This window comes from Thunnus thynnus, chromosome 19, assembly GCF_963924715.1.
Source record: "Thunnus thynnus chromosome 19, fThuThy2.1, whole genome shotgun sequence".
Lineage (NCBI taxonomy): Eukaryota > Metazoa > Chordata > Actinopteri > Scombriformes > Scombridae > Thunnus > Thunnus thynnus.
In genome coordinates, this window is record NC_089535.1 from 8,445,224 (window position 1) to 8,465,625 (window position 20,402).

A 20,402-nucleotide genomic window follows, 5' to 3' on the forward strand; every position below is an offset into this window, starting at 1 on the left:
TCTATAAAATTGACTGGTTGGGCTTCTTCGGTTGCTGCATAAAGAAATGTAACTTGTGCTGAGCCGTTTGGTCAAAGCAGAGTTTCGATAACAAAGACCTTGCGGGACAGACAAGTGTACGAAGAGCACACTGTTGTGGATGGAGTGATGAAGCAAGGTTGGAGGACGAGGGGATGAATCAGCGGTTAGAAGGGTCAATTAAGAGTTTGATTAAGAGCTGAAAGGCATCATCTCGCTGAGGGGGAATCATTTGGTTTCATAATTTCCCCTCCTTTCATGTACAGAAAGAGGATTAGATGAAAACAGGGTTGGAGCTATAGCTGGAAGAACTGATACATTCAGAAGGTGATAAGATGCCCCAAGTAAGTTATTTTCTGGTCCAAATTAAAGTAATGAGAAGTCAAAAAGGAATTCTTTCCAAAGCCACAATGTAAAACATGTTGTACGCTCACAAATTTGTAATTATGTGTGACTTCTCATAAATGAAGATGATCTAAACAGCCCTTGTGCATGCTGGAATTCCTATTGTGTGATTATTTTTACATTTTGTGACCTGCATGTTCCCCAGAGAATGATTCCAAGCAGCAACTACCACGGCTTGAGTCTGAAGCCAATGTTAAAGTCTGAAGTGCAATGCCACCGACAGCCACTAGATGCTGGCTCCAATTGACTCCCATTCAAAAAGCGTCAACTTCTCTCTAGAAATACTAAGTCAATCAACGAGTCATTATGGTCTCAATCTCTAAATTCAGGCCCTCTAATAAGTGTGCTGGTGGTTATTTTGGAAATTGTTGCTCTGTTAAGATCTGAAGACTTATAGTAGCCTTAATGTCTGCTGTGTGGGCGTCGTTTGACAGCTGTGATTGACAGTTGGCTCACCTGCTGCTCTCCCTGGCTCAGGGACTCGCAGTTGCACTATTGCCACAATATTTCGGTAAGTTTAATGTTACCTGATCATGATACCTGCCATGTTAGCACAGTTTAGCCAAAGCAGCTAACATCAGCCAAGCGGTGGACCATTTGGTGTTCCCATGGATGTGTTAGAAGAGCTGGATAGGGCTCTGCCGCTCAGCCTTGCAGCCAATTTTTCCCGGTGGTATTGCAGTGAAAAATACCCCTGTGACCCAAAAAGCATTTTCCCCATAGACCACCGTTATAAAAGTGACGTCTGTAAAACTCTTGTCAGGACACCTTGAACTGCAAACAAGGTCAATTATGACTCTTTCTATTTTTATAGGTTTTATATTTATAAAACTTTCCGCGAACTGAGAAAAGCAATTTAAAAATCTTTGACATCATTACAATGAAAAGTCTATGAGCTGAGCGGGAACTCGCTGGCAGGGCCAGCAGGGGAAACGCTACTGCGCATATTCAGTGGGCGGCAAAACATAGCCATAAACCTTTTTTGGCGTATACACCAACCAAGAAATTTTTATAGGACTGAATTGGCACCATTTTTGGTCCGGTATCCAGCTCTTGCAATGCATCCATGGGTGTTCCAAGTAAGTTAGCATGCACTTTGGTCCCAAGTAGCGGGGCGTGTTTCCAGAGCGTGACAAGCAACATTCCACATTCCTTATTTGGAAGTTCCTGGCTCCAAACAGAAAAGATGGAATCAACCATAAGCATCAACTCTGGGCTTCAAACCAGCTCCAGTGCAAACTAATGGGTGAAGTCACCCACGTTCATCTTTACATACAGTCTACGGATGAATCCCATGGATTTAGTGATTCCCTGATGTCGCCACCAATAAGACAAAGTTTATGATATTAACAGAGTTTATGAAACATACATTTGTTTCATGTCTTTTTAACCACTCTCGTCATGATTAATGTTCTCACTTTCATGTTTAGTCTGCAAAAGCTGGATAATGATCCACAGATGAATATAAGGATACCCCTGGTGGAAACAACACACAAAACAGTAGAGTGCCAAATACTGCTGCTGACAAGCCATCATAAAAGTTGGCAACACTACGGCAAATGTCATAGCCAAGAAATATTATATTTCTCTTCATGTTACAGCGCTGTAACACCTCAACGTTTAGGCAATAAGTATTTGTACAGGAACAGATCATTAAATCCTTCTGGAGCAGGGAAATATTTCAGGATTAGTGTGGCAGTGCGGTACACACTTCACACTCTCGCTGCTTCATAGAACAAACCTTTGGAGACATTGGACCACAGTCCACATGGCCATTGTTCCAAACATTAGTCTCAGAATGGGAGAATTTGATTACTATGGTAAATAAGCCAATCAGAGTCACATGTGTTTCTGAGGCGCAGAGTTTGGAGGAATGTGTATGAACTCCCTCATCTCTCCACATTGTTGATGACTGACAAGGAGAGCTGGCAGCAGCGGGACGGCAACACTGAACGAAGGAGAGGCCACTAAAAGGGACATTACAACATGTACTCGCAAACCAAATGTGCACATAGGACACAAAAATAGTCAAGTATATTTTTTGGGTTGGCATCAGTTTTGAATTATGTATTTTGAAGCTACCAGTTCTGTTGAAGTGGAGAACAGGAAGGAGGCTTTTCATTTCCAGGAGGGCTTTTGGATGAGTGCAATGAACGATTCGGCTTTGTCTTATACTGAGGGTGACAGAGGAGTGATGGTAGTGGTGGCAGGCCTTGGACGACAGGATGTCCTGTTTGGCTGCCCAGCGTGGAAATCCTACAGAGCAGCAGAGACACACGCTACATCTCCAGTTTTGTTCCCGGGTCACCTGTGAATCAGCAAAGTTGATCGAATCCAACAAGGTTAGTTTGGCAAATCAGCATTTAGTGTGAAAAAGTCTGACACACTGAAAGTTCAGCTTAATTTGGATTTCAAAAAATGTAGAAAATGTAGGAATGTTGCTGCACAACTGCACTGAGTCGCCTTATCTTCATACCCATCTCTGCCTATTTTACGGAGAACCACAAACACAATCACACAACATTAAGTCTGGCTTCACTTCTCTAGACAGAAATGCACGTCATAACTAACTATATTAAAGTATCAAATCTCTAAAAGCTGCAGTTATGAGAAACATTGCTCATTCTGCTGACTTACATTCCTCCATTAGTGGTGATGACTAAAATCTTAAAACACACAAGCAACACTTGAACTCACATTTTAAAGGGGACAAACGGAAAAAAAACAAGCTTTTTAAATTTTAACTGAAACATCTAGGGGGTGAAAGGTGACATAGAGGGTCACTGGATGATTTGATGTGTATGAGAATTAGGGATGCAACTAACGATTATTTTCTTTCTCAATCAATCGATTAGTTGTTTGGTCCATGAAATGTCAGAAAATGGTGAAAAGTCTAAAGCAACCAGAAAATATTCACTTTTAAGTAGCTGGAATCAGAGAATTCGGACATTTTCTACTTAAAATATGATAATTAATCAATTATCAAAACAGTTGGTGATTAATTTAATAGTTGGCAACTAATCGATTAATTGACTAATCGTTGCAGCTCTATGTCAGTGATGTGAATCATATGCTGTTGCATACGTGTTGGCCCGACGACTTACTAAAACCCTCAATGTTGCTTTTTGAGAGTAAAACTCTCAAAACATGACGACGGTTTCTCTCTTAGCCGACGTGACCAATCCAAGCGTCCACACCCAGACACGTCAGCACACACGCGGGCACGCATGTGCACACATGGATTTGCACAAAAACACACTAACAGACTGAACGAGCAACAAAAGCGCTCTGACGAAGTACACAAACTATTGAACACGCAATCAAGAAAAAACAATATAAAGTGGAACGCTTGTGTTTAAGTATATTTATGAGGAACAATAATATTTAATTTGTATTATGTCGTCTTCCTCTCATTTATCAAACCTATTATTTCTGCAGCTGTTATTCAGCTTGTCATAAAGCTTCACTGCATTTATTCTAAAGGTTTGGACGCTACTGTGCATTCATACAGATGCTGAACTATGTGCATGCATCTTATAAAGTTGTGCATTAAATGTTCTGCATGTATTGAAGATTTGTACTTTTTTAGAGTAACTGTTGGGCACAGCTGCCCTCTTGTTCATGCCCCGTCCAGGGTCACTGCTACTGCCCTTTAGCAAAATCTGTCAGGCCCTCTTTGACGCAGATCCGTTTCCTGTCAAAGTGAGATTTTTATTGTTCCAAAGGAGCAGGCTCCTGAATCTCGCTCTCCCAGCCTTTTCCTGTTTCCTCTCAAAGAGGAAGTGCTGCTACGCTTCAGTTTTTTTTCTCTCCCCCCCCTCCCACATCTTCTCTGGGACAAATCTGGAACACGGACTGTAAAAACTTTGCTTTTGTCGGGCCAAGTCTTGATTTCAAAGAATGAAAAGAGTTCCTTAAAAAGAGATACCCTCCCACTTTGGTTTCTTTCTCTCTCTCACACACACACACACACACACATACACACACACACACACACACAAATCAGAGCATTCACAAACATACCCACACACATTTGCATCCTATATTCTAATGCGCCCCCTCTGAGCGATCAGCCTTGAAGGTGTGTGTTGGTGTGTGGTCACCTGCGACCCCAAAGTCAAGCATTCCCATGGTGCCTCAGCACGTAGGCTCTTTGTTATCGCAGAGAAAACAGTTCTTTGTATACAGAGAGGGTCATGTCATAGATTTAGTAAGTATAGGCCCTTAAATGAACATTAAAAAAGACCAAACACTTAATACTGTTTGGCATAATCACTGCATAACAAAGTCCAAGCTCTGTTCAGTTTTGAGTGCCGTTCACACACACACAAACAAGAAGTTTTTGTGTGTGTGTGTGTGTGTGAACGTTTGCATGCTCATTTGACTTTGTGAGTATATGAGATCCACTTCTGCACATACTTAGAATGACAAATGAGTGCTGGTTGTCAGATTAATCTCAGTCAAGCTCAGCTTCAAGGCAGAGGAGGAGCAGTCTGTCTGTCTCTAATACTTGATCTCAGCGACCACTAGCCAAAGCTTTTGGGGCTCTTACTGGATACCCCATCTGAACCAAGGCGTGACCCCAATCCGAGCAAGCTCCCAAACTCTTATAAGACAAATAAAATCCAACTGCTGTAAGTTTCCAAATCAATTAAAGGGTAGATTCACTTTTTTTTTTCAAGGCTGTCTTAAAACGATACTCACATGCCTGTATGTCCGTCGCTGAAATGGAAAAATCCGTTCCAAAGTCCTCGTCGTGATACTGTCCCTCTACTGCAGCTGAACAAGGAAATGCTGTCAGAAACACAAAGATGTGATTTAACACTTAAAAGACTTTAGAAGATTAACACTTGATTTGACGAAAGTCAGAATGAAACCTAAGGATACATTTTCACACACGGCGAGGATGATGGTAGATGATGTCCCCCATTTTCTGACATCGAAATCCCATTTGAGAAGAGATTTTACGTCTTTATCCAGCTCCAAACATATAAACACATGTACTGTACCAAATCACATTTACACTAATTACACATATATAAAGTTATGTTTAACATACATAGAAGGAAACATTCAATGCATCATTTCTTATAATAATCAACTCAAGAAACAGTCTCTCTAAATACCAGAAAGTTACAATGATCATAATCATAACAAAGGATTTAAATTTGTTTTTTTTTCACATCATTTCCTTGTTCTTAACTATGACCGTTTTATGCATTTTTTAAACAAGCCTGTCCTCCCAAGAAAAACGACGCCATAAGTCGTAAATTCAGTCGCCAAAAACGACCAATAGTTACGTTTGAGCGACAGACGCCACCTAGCGGCCGTAGTAGTTATGACACAGGGAAGTGACGCAGTTCAGATGACGTTTATATAAAGTGTGATTTCCTTATGACGAGGAGGTGGGCTGGGTGGATAGCTAGTTTAGTTAGATGGCAAAAAGTGGCAAAAGCTGCAGGAGACCACTGTTCACTTCCCGTTTCCAACCGTGAGTGTCATGTTTTCAGCCGAGAGTTGGGACATTTTTTTCTAAAAACCGTAATGTGGTGTTTGCTCTTGCCATGATGACGACGGTTGCCACGTGTAACCACATTTCAAGTGATCATTTTAACCTAAACCATGATCTTTTCTTAACCCTGCCCAAGTGTTTTTTGTGCTTAAACCTAACCAGACCTTAACTACAGCACTGTCACAACATAAAACATCATTATTTTTGTAAGGGTGATTTGTAACAGTTTTGGAAAGCAGCATGTTACGCTCTGATGGGTCGTTCTGGAGTGCTGGTACAAATTACCTTTGTGGTTGTTTAATCTGGAGGACTTGTTGGGAGGAACGATTACAGTGATTGATAACAATGTAAATATGGACATGAGACTATTTTTGGAGACAGACTTTAAAAAATGTTTTCTCATAGAAGTCCTCAGTGATACAGAATCAAAAATCAAAATTCATTCTGATAACTATCAAAATTCGATTGTTTCAACTGCATTAAACAATTTGATAAAGCGTATACTACATGAGACAAATATCAGAAACAACACGAACATTTAAAGCTTGAAAATGGCCTGGAAATCAATGAACTGTTTCTTCACTGTAAAAAAAAAAGACATTATTGAAGGGAACTTACATTAGATAGGTCTTTTTGTGAAAGGATTTGGAACAAATTCCTTTGCTTTACTATACTTCCCTCTGAGCTACAATAGAAGCAGCAGGAGGAAAAAGAACTTCCTTATCGTGCGACCAGTTTGGCTTTAACAAGCTGCAATTTAACAGATTTGATCTCACAGTGACCTTAACCACTGTAAACATGAGCGTATATGAGCTCACATCAGCCAAAGCAATGAAATACCAGTCAGTGATTTTATATTGGGCTAGGTGTATGGGTTCAGTCAATGCAAATAACCTTCCAGTACTGATGGCTCCTGTGTTTTCCTCTGGACTGCAAAGGCAGCAGAGGGCCATGAGGTGAGAGGGCTGAATTATCTTTGCCCCCTGTAAGATGCCTGCTCCACAATGGGGACAGAAAAATGCTTCAAAATCAGATTCGCGAAGCGGTTTGAGCAGGATGGAGAGTGTTTGTGCAGGAGAGGGGTTTTATCAGCGCCAAACACTCACAGGAATTCCGGTTTGGGATTGTCCATCCAATTCCTGCGTTCCACAGGAAGCCCTGCATAAAAAGCAACTGAAAAACGCCCAAAGACATTTCATTTGTCGCCAGTCGACTCACGGGGAGCACCGCGAATAAACCGCGAGGTTTTTTGATTTGAAACCACAAGAACCCGAGCTTTAAAAGAAACTGGCAGAATGGAAAGGTCCTGTGATCCACCGGTCCGGCGGCTCGTGCCCATGGCCGCCGCTCAGCCCGCGCGCGCACATGCACCTGATGACCCCATGCTGCGCGGGTAAGACTTTTACACTTTGTATTCACGCAAGTATACAAGTATGACCTGTGCAGATGTCATTTTTTAAAAATGAATTTGAAAATTTAAAGTAGCCTAAATTTAGAATGAACTTTATTGGCAAAATATGTTGACAGACACTCAGCCAACTGTTTGATTCTGCTTCTCAGTAACTCATTTACAGTGGGATACAAATACAGACAGCTAAACAAAGCTGATAAGCTAAATACAAACTTAAACCTACAGACAAGAGTTGGACAACAAACTACAGGTCAGACTGTTACTATATGTACAAGTAATGCTGTAATAAATACATACAGAGGTGGTTTATGAGCACGTATGGAGAGTAGGCTATATGTACAGTACAGTCTCTTTAGACTTACAGATGACAATGAAAGGATAATTATGTACATGTTAATTCACTGTATGTGTTACACTATAACATATAGAACAGTAAAGTGTATTGCAATGCCTTTCATTTGTTGTCTGGTTCTCTTTTGGGGATTTTTTTACTCTGAAAAACATGCCAAAATTATGCCATGAGTGATTTCCATACCTGAGTGATTTCCAAAAATGTGTAGAAAATATAGTAAAATATAGGATTCATAACCCATAATGTAGTATATAGGCATAGACATACGTAAATGCCTAATCTCTTCTTTTTGGCTCAATATTCTTTTTTCGTCACTTTAGGCTAGTAAGATATTGACCTAATTTGCCTGTAAGGCATAGCTTTAGAGGAAAAGGATGCGCTCACTAGTGGTGACAGAATATTATATAGAAAAAACACAATTAATGTCTTTAATTTCTAGTTAAAATTTGACAGACATCGTTTCTTTTGCACATGGGTTACAGGGTATATTTTTAATGTCAAAAGTTTAACCTTATTACTTAATATTGTATTTTTCATCAATGAATTCATTAACTTTTTACCAAAAGAGACTATAAGGAATCATTTGGATTGATTTAGACAAGAAAATTTGGCCTCAATCTACAACGTTTCCTTCAGTTTACCTTTTCCAGTGTATTATTAATATCAACCGCCTCCATAAAACCTTTCTGAGGGGTCTCTCCACTCACCAGTCAGCAGATAAACCCATCGTAGAGAAGTATATTAGCGGGTTGTAAATGAAAAAAAAAAAAAAAAGTCTATAGCGTGCACACTGACGTCACTCCAGGGTCCCCCCAGTGCAGGCAGTGTGAGAGCTGCGGGACACCCAGCTGGAGGAGAGGGAGGAGGTCCCACCATCACCCCCCATGCTCCCTGACAGTCTGAGCTGCAGGAGAAACCTGACTAGTAGCGGAGTTTTATCCCTGGACTTTTTTTACCCACCAGCGGAATATAACGGGACTAACTTTGATCAAGCCGCGGGCGTTTTTTCTCCACTTCCTGCAGTGTAGGACTGTTCGTGTTTTTTGGGGGAATTAATCTTAGAGAAGGTGATTGTTTCATTACACGGTTTGTGATTATGTTTGTATCTATGCATGCATGCGCCTTTGGGTAACTTATGGGATTGTATTGGCTTGATCGTTCGCGTCCAGCATCCTGCTTGATGTTCAGGCAGTGTAGGAATATGATTTTTTTATATACATATATATACATATATATCTGCGTTTATCTTTAAATGTGGAGTCAGTCACTTAACGTGTGAGCTTGTAACTGTGTGCGCGTTACAGAGATTGTGCTCTGTGTGAAGGATGTTGCTCTTAAAAGCACTTTGATGTCCAGATATGTATTGTGCTGTAAAACTGCGCCATCTCATGGCCAATGTAGGAAATGTGTCTGCTTAAATTACCACTAATGTGTCTATTGGCCAGAGCTTTGTTACGTTTTGGAAATTAGACACAATCAGTGGTGGAAGAAAAAAAAATCAGACCTGTTACTACTGACGTATGAAGCATGAAAGAGTCTTGCATCCAAAAATGTGCATCAGTAAAAGTACATAAGTATTAGCATCAATTATACTTAAAGTAACGAAAGTAAAAGTATTTATTTATATATATTACTGGATTGGAAGTATTGATGCATCCATGTGTAAGCATCACTAATGCCTCAGCTGGTAAAGGTAGAGCTAACTTTAACTGTTTTATATACTTCCAGTGCTATAATTTTACATCATAATTTTTTAATTGATTATATTTTGTATTAATAATCTGAATCTGCAAAGTAACTTGTAACTAAAGCTGTTATATAAAGTAGCACTCAAAGGAAATACTACAACAGTATTTGACTAAAAGTACTTCGTTACATTCCACCACTGCACACAAAACACGTGCAGATACACATACGAACACTTGCACTGAGCTAGAGCTCCTTTTTTAACCATTTTCTGACGTTTTATAGACCAAACGACCAAATTTGTGCTCACAGGACTCAGCGTAGGGCTGCAACTAATGATTATTTTCATGATCGATCAATCTGCAGATTATTTTCTCATGAAAATAATCATTAGTTGCAGCCATACGCTGAGCCCTGTGTATTTTAAATGTATTTTAAAATGTTTGGATGTATGTGTAAATGTAAGTCTTGCTTCCATTATTAAGCTGTATATCACTATATCAGTATATCCCTTGTGTAGAAATGTTGGGAATATACTTAATGCACCCCTAAGAATGAGTTTTTAATATTTTTAATAGCCTTCCATAATATCATAATAACAAGCTATTATCCTGTCATATTAGGCATTTTGTCAGGGTAACTGCAGTGCCACACCCGACTTATATAAACTTTTAAGACGAGGATTTTACCCTGCAGCACCTTTCTCATTGCCAATGTGATGATGCATGATTGTCACACATGTGCGCACTCACACACATGCACATAAACATGTTGCCTTCAAAGTGCCCCCCTGCTATGCTAAGAGTCACACTCGCTGCAGGGATTTTGTGAATGAACACAGGCTTTAGATGTTCGTGTCCTGTCTCTGGGCGTTGAGCCAGCAGGGGATCAGAGAGACATGCAAGCTGTCAACCGAGGCTTAGCATCACCTCCAGGATAACTGAGGACTCCCCTGCAGGCTCCGGTCCCGTAACCTGTGATCACACCCGGGATATCTGTAATGCACCATTACAGATTTCCCAAAGGTTTAAGTACTGTATCTGTTCTGTTAAAAAACATGCCCGTAGGCTAGCATCGGACCAAGAGCGGGTCCAAGCTGACTTTGGTCCAATAGCTGCTGCATCATCTTAATTTCTTCCCTGCAGAAGTATGGCTCAGTGCTTCTTTTAATCCTGTACAGTATGTAATAATCTAATATGGTGTGAGGGGATAAGTGAACTTTTCTGTGAACGGAGAATTCTTTGTCTTCTGTGTTATAGTCTAAGAGTCCATGCAGGTGCGGGTCAGTGAGAGTTCAGTCTTCTTTGTCCACAAGAACTGACAACTGTATATACGTAAGCGCATGTAATACCTATGTGGCTTTGCCTTCGTGGGCTCTTTGTGGGTGTGAGGTGAAGGTAAGGTCAGCTGTTCAACCTGAGAACCACTAAGTCCGGTTCCACAGTTCGGCTTTACTTCTGTGCCAGTTGCTCAGGTCCAACGATGCATCATCTGTGTGGCCTGCAATGGTCATCTGCCCAGTAACAAGTTATCTTTACGCTACTGTTGGGGTCCAACGCCTCTTTAAGAGGCTTTCTGTGTTGTAGAGAACATTAACTTCACATGAATGGTCAAGGTTTACTCCTGAGATTAGCACATGAATCCAAACTGACCCCTCAGGTTACAGCACAAACAATACATAGGTCGTATCTTTACTGCCAGTAATAAAAACGTTTTAGGTGGGAAAGACATAGAGTACCTTAAAATACTACATCTACTCCCCACTGCACTCTGTTTTATGGCCTTTGAAATCACTCACCGGGGAAACACACTTGATCGGTAAGACAAATAAAAAGTAGGAATGCTGGAAATACATAATGGATTCATGCGAACTTTTTAAAATACCAATTGAACTCTTAAATATTCAACAAAGCAAGACCAAAGTAGGACATTTTAATTAAAAAAAATCTCTCTAAAAAAATTACTGTCATGTAATTCAACTGGTCTCTGACATTTTAATTAAAGAAAAACTGTACTTTATCCCTCCCTATGCTTGTTTTTGACCTCCACACCCACGACAGAACATCTCTCCTTTTTATAGACCCATATTGTTCAGCTCAAATTCACTCCTGGCACACAAACGTGACTGCTTTGCCGTCTCAGTCAGTTTTTCATTTCTCGGTGTCGTGTGGACTTCCGGCTCTTTGATTTTAGGGTTCGACAGCACCGAGTCTGCTGATTCTTACCCTCTTGCCTTACCTGCCCTCGTCAGCCGCTAACGGTAAATGACAGAGCATCCATAGACTGGTTAGTGGTTATTTAATGTGCGCTAATGCTTTTGAAAGGGGTGGATGCTTTGGTCTGCTCTCACAGACACGACACAGCTGACACTGACAGCGCCGGAGAGTCCAACCCTCTAGCGGTCCGCCTCTTCAAAGGGAAAAGATTTTCTTAAGTATATTTTTTGGGGCGTTTTATGCCTTTATTAGATAGCGATAGTTGAGAGGTGACAGGAAATAGAGACAGAGAATGACTTGCAACAAAGGTTCTCAGCTGGAATCGAACTGCAGACGTTGCGGTCATGTGGCATTCGTCCTGACCAATAGGCTACATGGGTGTGCCAAAGGAAATGAGTTTTGACCTGTGGCTGCAGAGGAATGAACTGTATGCCATTCATGTTTCTGTAGAAACTTTTGAAATGTATCCCCTAGTTCGCCTCATTTCTTAGCTCAAGATTGCTTTGCAGTAGATGTTTGATAAAAAAAAAAACAACAACAAAAAAACAGGGCTGCATTTCTCAATAATCATCTCACATGTGTCTCTCTTTCTCTCCGTGCAACAGGTAGCTGGAGTCATCCTCCTGGAGGGAAACGTTCACATTCGGCGTGAGCAGACTTTGGCTACACTCCACGACTCCCTCCCCCCTCCCCCCTCCCGCCTTGGCCCTCCTCTCCTCTTCCCTCCGACTGGCACAGAGAAGAGAAGAGTGTGAGAGACTGAGCGAGGGAACGTGGGAAAGAGGAAGACAATGTACCAAACGCTGCTCCTTTCCTCCTCCCTCTTCATCCTTCATGTGATGGGCACTCCCCAGTTCTTCGCTCACCATGGGTAACAGCTCTCTTAATGCTCTTCCTGTGTTTATTATGGCCTGTCATTTGATCAGCGTGGTCCTCAGTAGCTGGGTAACGACTTTAGCAACAGATCTCCACTTCAGTTGTCACTCAGACGTGTTTGTTTTAGCGACCTCTTCGCTCGACTTGACATTCTCACCCCACTACGAACGTACACAAATTGGTCAAATGACTTTCTCTAACGACCGAAGCGCTACCCTCCTGTCCTAGACGATTAGGCGTATACCGGCGTGGGGGAGTCTACAGGCTCATCTTGTCATTTTCAGTCAATTTGCACAAAGACCAAAATAAACCGAAAGGTCAAGTGGAGCCGAAGAGGTCAAAGATCAACTTTTAACACATTCAGGAGTGATTACATGGGTCGGTCAGAAGCTATTAGGCTGCACGCCAACTTTTAGTGACCTTAAGGCTCAAATCTGGACTTTTTCAAGCTTTCTGAACCTAATGGGAGCCACTTAGGGCCTAAATATCTCAAACTGTTTCAACTCTGGTCTGGAAATAACTTACAAGCTGTGAAGCCTCCCATCTAAAAACCGACTCGGCTTCCGGTGCGGATGCTATTTAAAGCCGAAAGAACGTCTATAATTTCAGGTCAGTTTTTAATATTCGATCTCTCTTTTGCAGGAGGAGGGCGTGTGGCCGAGACCTCCGTCACAACGTTGTCATGGCAACGGAGTCGTACGTCCAGCCGGTGCACAAGCCGTACATCACCGTGTGTCAGGGGCATCGCCTCTGCAGCACATACAAGTAAGTAAGACTACCAGTAACGCACTAATCAACAAATAATAACAGAATTTGACACTTTCAGCTTTTTTGGCAAGCACCATGTGTACAGTATTTACATGAGGACTCAGGTCAAAGCTGTGTCAAAACAGAGTTTTAATTAGGCTGTCACAAGATGTTTATTTCATTAGGGGGGGTAAACAATGCTTGACATGTTTAGGAAGGGAAAGGGTTATGAGTGCAGTCTCAAATAGATCTAGACTTTCTCCCACACACATACACAAATATGCGTTTTTGCACAGAACTGGGTCACAGTGGCACATATTCGGGTGGAATCTAAATATCGAGTACTTTGTATAACTACGGGAAATGAAGTGCCTGCCCACAGAGACCGCAGCCGTGTTTATTTTGGACCACGTCTCCCTCCATACTTACGCACTCTCTATCTCTCCCCAGCTCTGATGCTTTCTAGTCCCCCCTTACATTCCCTCCATTTCAAACATGTTTTTTTTTTAACTCATCACTCACCACCAAAATTCATCTGTTTTACTTTTGGATTTGGACTCTTCTAATCCTCTGATGTATACTAATGATGTGGGCCGGCCTCGGACAATTACAGGCCTCTAATCTCCAAGATGATTCCGAAATTATTCGATCCTTTTGTTTTCAAAAACACGTCACTGTTTTTTCCTTGGTTCAACTTTTGCCTCATTTTTATCATCTCGTATCTCTTCTTGTAAACTAAACATACCAGATTCTCAGCAGGCAGCAGCAAAATCTCAGAATGTAGATCTGACTTTGCATCTCATCTCCTGCCCCTTGCTCCCTCTCTCCTTCCCTCCCTCCCTCCCTCCCTCCCTCCCTCCCTCCCTCCCTCCCTATCTCATCTCTGAAACACTCTTGGAAGTCAGTGGTCCGCGGTTTCAATATTCCACCGAAGTCCCGTTCTTGCAATCTCACAGAACATAAAAAGACTGAACCACACATGGAGGCGATGACAGCATTGCATATAACCAGAAAGCCCTAACTATGTGTGTGTCTATGTTTTGTCTCTACAGGACTGTGTACTCGGTGGCGTACCGGCAGGTGAGCAGAGTGGCGCCTCCATCGCGTTTCTACCCAGAGTGCTGCCCGGGATGGCGGAGATTTCATTCTCACAACTGCAACCAAGGTAACCCGGAGTGACATGCGATGAGTTTATGTGATGATCTGTACCTGCTTCACTTGACAGAGAAGCTTTTCAAATGTTAAAGGAATGGTTGGACATTTTTGGGGAAGAGTTAGAGGAGAAAATCAATACCACTCTCATGTTTGTCCATTAAATATGAAGATACAGCCAGAAGTCGGTTGGCTTAGCTTAGCATAGCCACTGAAAGCTGAGGGAAACAGCTTACCAGACTGTCTAAACATTGAAAAGTCTGCCCACCAGCACCTGTAAAGTTCACAATTATAATTTGTTCAATGTGTACAAAAACCGAAGTGTAAAAAAAATCAAGTTATGGTTTTACAAGGGGTTGTGTGCTGAATTATTTCCTGGCCAAAAGCCGTAGCTTCCTGAAATCTCTACTGGTTGCCTGCTGTGCCTAGCCAAGAAATATTCCAGCACTTGGCTTCCAATAAAACCACAACTTGTAGTTTTTACACTTTGGTTTTTGTACAGATTAAACAAACTAGATAATTTGTGAACTTCAAAGGTGCTGGAAAGCGGAGTTTTCTGCCTTTAGACATAACCGATCTAGCTGTTTCACCAAATAAAAATAAACGCATTTCCTGAAAAATATCAAACTATTCCTTTAAATGTCTGTTACAGCTGTGTGTGATCAAGCCTGTGAGAATGGAGGTACCTGCTTAAGACCCAACCAGTGTGCTTGTCTGCTAGGCTGGACAGGGCACCAGTGCCAAACAGGTAAACACACACACACAAAAACATACACATTTACCTATACAGACACACACATGAGTCTGTGTGTGCGTATTCACACACACACGCGTCAACCTATTTCCTTGTCTTTCTTGTCAGATGTGGACGAGTGCAGCGAGCAGTGGCCGTGCGCCCAGGAGTGCGTGAATACAGCTGGCAGCTATCGATGTGCATGCAGAGACGGCTTCAGGCTTGCCGGAGACGGCCGTTCCTGTCAAAACCTTCCTCCTCCTCCTCCTCCTCCCCCTGCAACTCCTCCCTCTCCCACCCAGACAAGCCAGGCAACAGTGGGTGGTCACACTGATGCGGGTAAATACGCAGCAAAGGAGTGTGTGTGTGTTGGTACAGTATGATTTTATGTCTTGCAGAAGTAAAGTGTCTGGAGAAGAAGAAGAAAAGAACATAGCCAGCTTCGCGGTCCATTATTACTTTTGGTACGCGCTATGCCACTCTCAACTCGTACCGTGAGTAATAATGCACTGCGACTGGTGCCGACTCCAGACAGATGTCTTGTGGTCTGGCCCCGAGCGGTGAGACTGGGACCATTTGGACTTTGATAATGACTAACTGAGTTTACTCCTATGAGTCCTATGAGTAAAGCAAACATCTGACTCTGACAGAGCTCCCATGCTAATACGGACATATTTTTATCCCGCACACTCCATTAGTTCCCTGAAAAATGTTGCAATGTTGTCTTTTACCATAAAAAAGTCGATGTTCATTTGTGTGTTCTCCCTGTATCCTAGCAACACAACAACACAACCCCCCTCTGTGTCTACAAATGTGGTAGTTGACCCCACGATATTACTTTTAATTCCCATTCTGTGTCAGCGTTATTGTTCTCTGGGGAAAGTTTGCAACATGAAACCTTCAAGAAGACTTACCTTTTCCTGATTTCTTTCAAATCTGTCCACCTTCAGGGGTTTTAATGAGTTCCCAAACTCTATATCTAATGGAGACACTGTCCCATGTACTGTCAAAAAAAAGAAAAATCTCAATGTAAATGTGAGATTGCTAAATTTCTTGGCCTCTGCACCAAACTCCCTCATATTTATCAGTGTTTCTGTAAAGAAGAAAGACCAAATTCCTGCAAAAATGAAACTCCTCAGCTGAAATGAGGTTCTTCACCTCCCGTGACTTAACATGATATGGATTGATGAGATTCCCGCAAGTATTGCTGAATCAGCGACAGAGAGAAAAATACACGAAGAAACAAAAAAAAGGAGGCGAAGCCAAAAATATGACAGATCTCACTGCTTGTTGAAAGCAGCGGAGGGTTATTTGTGAGCAGCTCTCAGATGCAAAAACTGCAAGACCGGCAGCAGAGATGTTGCATGAGACTGCATTCCATTATCTGTTCATATGCAAACGTCAGAGGGATGTTGATGGAGATTACAAATATAAACACAGGTTTAAATGCTCTGATTGGACAAGAAAGCAGACTATCACCCTGACCCTGCCAAGCTGCTGTGGAGGAGTGTTGGACTAGATTTCTGTCTCTCCATCTTCCTCTTTCCCCCCTCCGTCTCCCTTTTTTCACTCTGCTCTTGGCCAACACTTGTGTTCTCATTCCAACTCCATCAACCCTGTCTGCTGGGGGTCATCGCCAGCTCCCTCACCTCCTCCTCCTCCTCCTCCTCCTCCTCCTCCTCCTCACCCTGTTTCTCAACTCACTCTTGTCTCAGTAATGGACCACATCTGGGAGAGATTGAACTGCTCTCGGTCTGTCTGCCGAAGCGCAGCCAGGGAGGAGAGCAAGGGGGGGTTCCTAATTTCGCATCCCGATCTGGGTCGCTCTTGCACCAGGGACATTCCCCTGAAGTGGAGGCAGACACTTCCCCCGTTCTCTGTAACCGATGTACGTTCACAGGAGGGATGAATGAGTGTCTGTCTATTTCTAGCGACCTCTCGTTCTGCTTGTGTATCAGCTTTTCGGCCGTTCCCAGATCCATGATTCCCCTCGTGTGTCCTAAATTCCCCCGGTCTCCCTGCAGCTCTGCGGTCCTTTTCCTGGTTTGTAGTTTAGAGACTTTGGAGTGGCCATGAATCTTTCCAGGAGAGGGATTGATGCTCACAGGAATCCTCTGAGATATAAACTTTAGATCTGAGAAAGAGGATTAAATACACATCATTCCTGCCTTTGATCTATACCCTAACCCCTCTCTCAACCCCGCCTCCCTAGTAGCTACCATCTTCTAACATCCTCTGATGTGCTTTTCTGCATTTGTATGGTTTCTACAGGTTTCAGCCTGGTGGAGAATGTAACGGAGGAAGTACAGAGCCTGAGGAACAGAGTAGAGCTGCTGGAGAAGGTAATTGAGCAGCGTGTGCTTCAGAAAACATGAGCACATGTTCAAACATAAGCGCACACACACACACACACACACACATAAAAAGCCACCTACCCCGATACCTCCCAGCCTCACTCACCAAAAACCCCCTCTGGTCCTTGTATGCTGGAATGATGTAAAATCCAGGTTGCTGTTTAATCCTCAAAACAAAGAATCTTTGAAATGCCAGACTACATAATGGCTTTTGAACATTTTTATGGGTTTTATTAGAATCCTGCTGGTGTTTAGTGAAACAATCAGAGAGTTGAATGAATGATGCTGTAGGTCACATACATTTTTATTTACAGGGTGAGTAATAGTCCTCTTTTTTTCCCCTCTTTTTCCGCCTCCTTCCTCTGTGCAGAAGTTGCAGTTGGTGTTGGCCCCCTTCAGCAGCTTCTTTCCGCTGTCGCTGGACGAGGGCTTGTCAGAGAAAACCACCTTACTCTCTCACTCTTTCCAGCAACTAGACCGCATCGACTCCCTTAGCGAGCAGATTGGCTTTCTGGAGGAGCGCCTCGGCACATGTGAGTGACCACGGGCTGACCTTTGATTGTTCGCAGTTGAAAACATAGCTATTAGAAGAGGGAAAATCCAATATTTATTTGAACACCACTAGAACTTTGTGTCCCAGGAAAGCAGAAAACAAATTGCAAACTACTTCAGAAAAAGCCCAAATGTAGCAATTGACCATAATATAATCACATCAACTGTATTAAAGCCAATATTAGTAAAAATCCAATAACATAATAAAATATTGTGCCTGTAGCATTATAACATTTTTAGCTATAAAAGTATAATAAGTTAAAGGTGCAGTGTGTAGAATTTAGTGGCATAGAGGGGGAGGGGTATTTAGTTGTTTGCAATCTGCAATCTCACCACTAGATGTCACTAAATCCTTCACATTGGTCCTTTAAATGACGCAGTCAATGTAGATCAAACAATAAGTGAGGAGATACATTTGCTCTTAAGTTTAAACCTAATTAGGACATTAAAGGTTGGATAAACACTAATGTCAGCATGCTAACATGCTCATAATGACAATGCTAATGCTGACGTGAAGCAAGTATAACGTTTACCATGTTCAGTATCTTTGTTTAGCGTGTTAGCATGTTAACATGTCCTAAAAAGCACTAAACACAATGTACAGCTTAGGAGGCTGACATAAATGTCATTAGTCTTGCAGGTATTTGGTCATTAACCAAAGTAATGGACAAACTGGAACTTTAAGCCACTGGTGGCACTAGAAGAAAAGTCAGGGGATCACCAAAGTCAGTAGGATTCATCCTCTGGGGGACATGGAAGTCTAGACAAAATTTCATGGCAGTTCATCTTGTAGATGTTGAGACATTTCAGTCTGGACCAAAGTGGTGGATGGACCAACAGACAAACTGCCATCCATAAAGTCATAATGCCAGCCTGGCTACAAATAAGCCTGATTCGATAGCCATCCTTTCTTTCAAAATCACATCTCTCCGCACCCTAACATTTTGGCTGAAAATGTATCGTTTAAAATGTGCACTGTTTCAATCATAAGCCACACCCATGACCCGATGACCATATGCGCTCATTGTTAGCTCTTTATCATCACAATGCAACAGGGTTTGCACATGAGACTGGGCTTTACCTTTCAATAACAAGTTTTGTAATTAACTATCAGTTGATTCCTTAATTATCTCTGTCAACAAACTCCCTGTGGAAGTGCTGACTGGGATTGCAGATCATGAGATCATGGCCTTTCATGTCTTCAATGATTAATGACTGAAAGTAGCATGTACAGTATAAAAAACAGCAAAGATATCCATCAAATTAAGTTTGCTTTTACCACTTATATTCATGCTGTTATGAAATAAGGTTACAATTTTAAAACCCATTAATCAATATGAACTTTAGCAATTTTAGGGGATATCTATCAATTGCATTTTAGTATCAACTGTCTACACTTATTTTTAAGTTGTCATGTCAAACTGAGTATACAAAAAGCCTACCAGACATCCATTTTATCTGTCAAAAGAATTTCTTGGAATTCTCATGTGTATATCAGGATCCTGACCCCACTTTTGAGAAACTCAAAAAAGCTTAATACCTTATTATATTATTTGAACATTGTTTTATTATGTTATGAACCTTATCATATTTGGTTTAATGACATTAGGGTCAATTATTACATCCTGGCCCTTTACAAATCATCATCATCATCTACCTTGAAATTGACTTGACAATATATTGTACTAAATCTTTCCACTCTTCTCCTCTTCTCCTTGTAGGTTCCTGCCAGGAAAATTAACCACGAAAAAACATGGCAGACATCATTTCAAGACAGAACGTACGCACCGAGATGGCTGGTGTCTGTAAGAAAGGGAACGGCAGAAAGTAGAAACATACCCAGTTCTTGTTATGCTGTGACGCAATCATCGCACAAATCATCGCTGATTTTAACTATTCCCGACAGGTTCATTAATTGTACTCCTTGAATCGTTGTCAAAATCTTGATTTTTTTAAAAACAGTATCTGTGGCAGGGTCAGTTTCATTTATTACATCACCTCTTTAACATCTGAATCAAACCCCCCGTAGGGTCAAAGGTCAAGCTGGCCACTTTGTTTCTCTGTTTGTTTTGCATCAGTGCAGCTGTGTCCTCCGAGTCTCAGAGTGTCCCGAGGCAGACATGGACATCTGTATTTATCTATTTAAATTATGATTACTTGTAGTTATTTCTCAGTGCTCCAACAGACATTTTTTTTTTACCTAGTTTTGTAACATTTTGTAATAAAAAAAGTCTTAATCAAAAACACCATGTGTGCTCACTATTATAAAAGGATTACTCAATGTTTGCAAATGCCTACTCTCCTCTCCACAGGCTGAGTGAGCAAAGCTAACACAACATTAGACGTCTCTTGTTGACCTCTCTCTCCTACTATATATATATATATATA

The 20,402-nt window shown here is 41.7% G+C and overlaps 1 protein-coding gene and 1 long non-coding RNA gene across 2 annotated transcripts; one reads left to right on the forward strand and one right to left on the reverse strand.

The window, feature by feature from the left end:
• Nucleotides 1-2,537: 2,537 nt before the first annotated feature.
• LOC137171226 (uncharacterized) lies at nt 2,538-7,235 on the reverse strand. The gene is made up of 3 exons (XR_010924733.1): nt 7,042-7,235; nt 5,128-5,217; nt 2,538-2,731 (listed from the first exon to the last, which is right to left on the reverse strand). It is a non-coding gene; the product is annotated as an uncharacterized lncRNA (long non-coding RNA).
• On the forward strand, nt 7,121-20,180 carry egfl7 (EGF-like-domain, multiple 7). Its single transcript, XM_067575074.1, has 9 exons — nt 7,121-7,328; nt 12,206-12,471; nt 13,119-13,241; nt 14,276-14,388; nt 15,028-15,123; nt 15,238-15,447; nt 17,380-17,450; nt 17,833-17,995; nt 19,736-20,180. Exons 2-9 carry the CDS (start codon nt 12,392-12,394, stop codon nt 19,753-19,755), a joined length of 876 nt encoding a protein of 291 aa, XP_067431175.1. The 5' UTR covers nt 7,121-7,328; nt 12,206-12,391; the 3' UTR covers nt 19,756-20,180.
• The last annotated feature ends 222 nt before the right edge of the window (nt 20,181-20,402 follow it).

Excerpts from the sequence above, each read along its gene's own strand:
- egfl7 (XM_067575074.1), top strand. The coding sequence starts at position 12,392 with ATGTACCAAACGCTGCTCCTTTCCTCCTCCCTCTTCATCCTTCATGTG. Across the intron at positions 17,451-17,832 it reads GAGTAGAGCTGCTGGAGAAG|AAGTTGCAGTTGGTGTTGGC; the intron begins GTAATTGAGCAG and ends TCCTCTGTGCAG. Across the intron at positions 17,996-19,735 it reads GGAGGAGCGCCTCGGCACAT|GTTCCTGCCAGGAAAATTAA; the intron begins GTGAGTGACCAC and ends TTCTCCTTGTAG.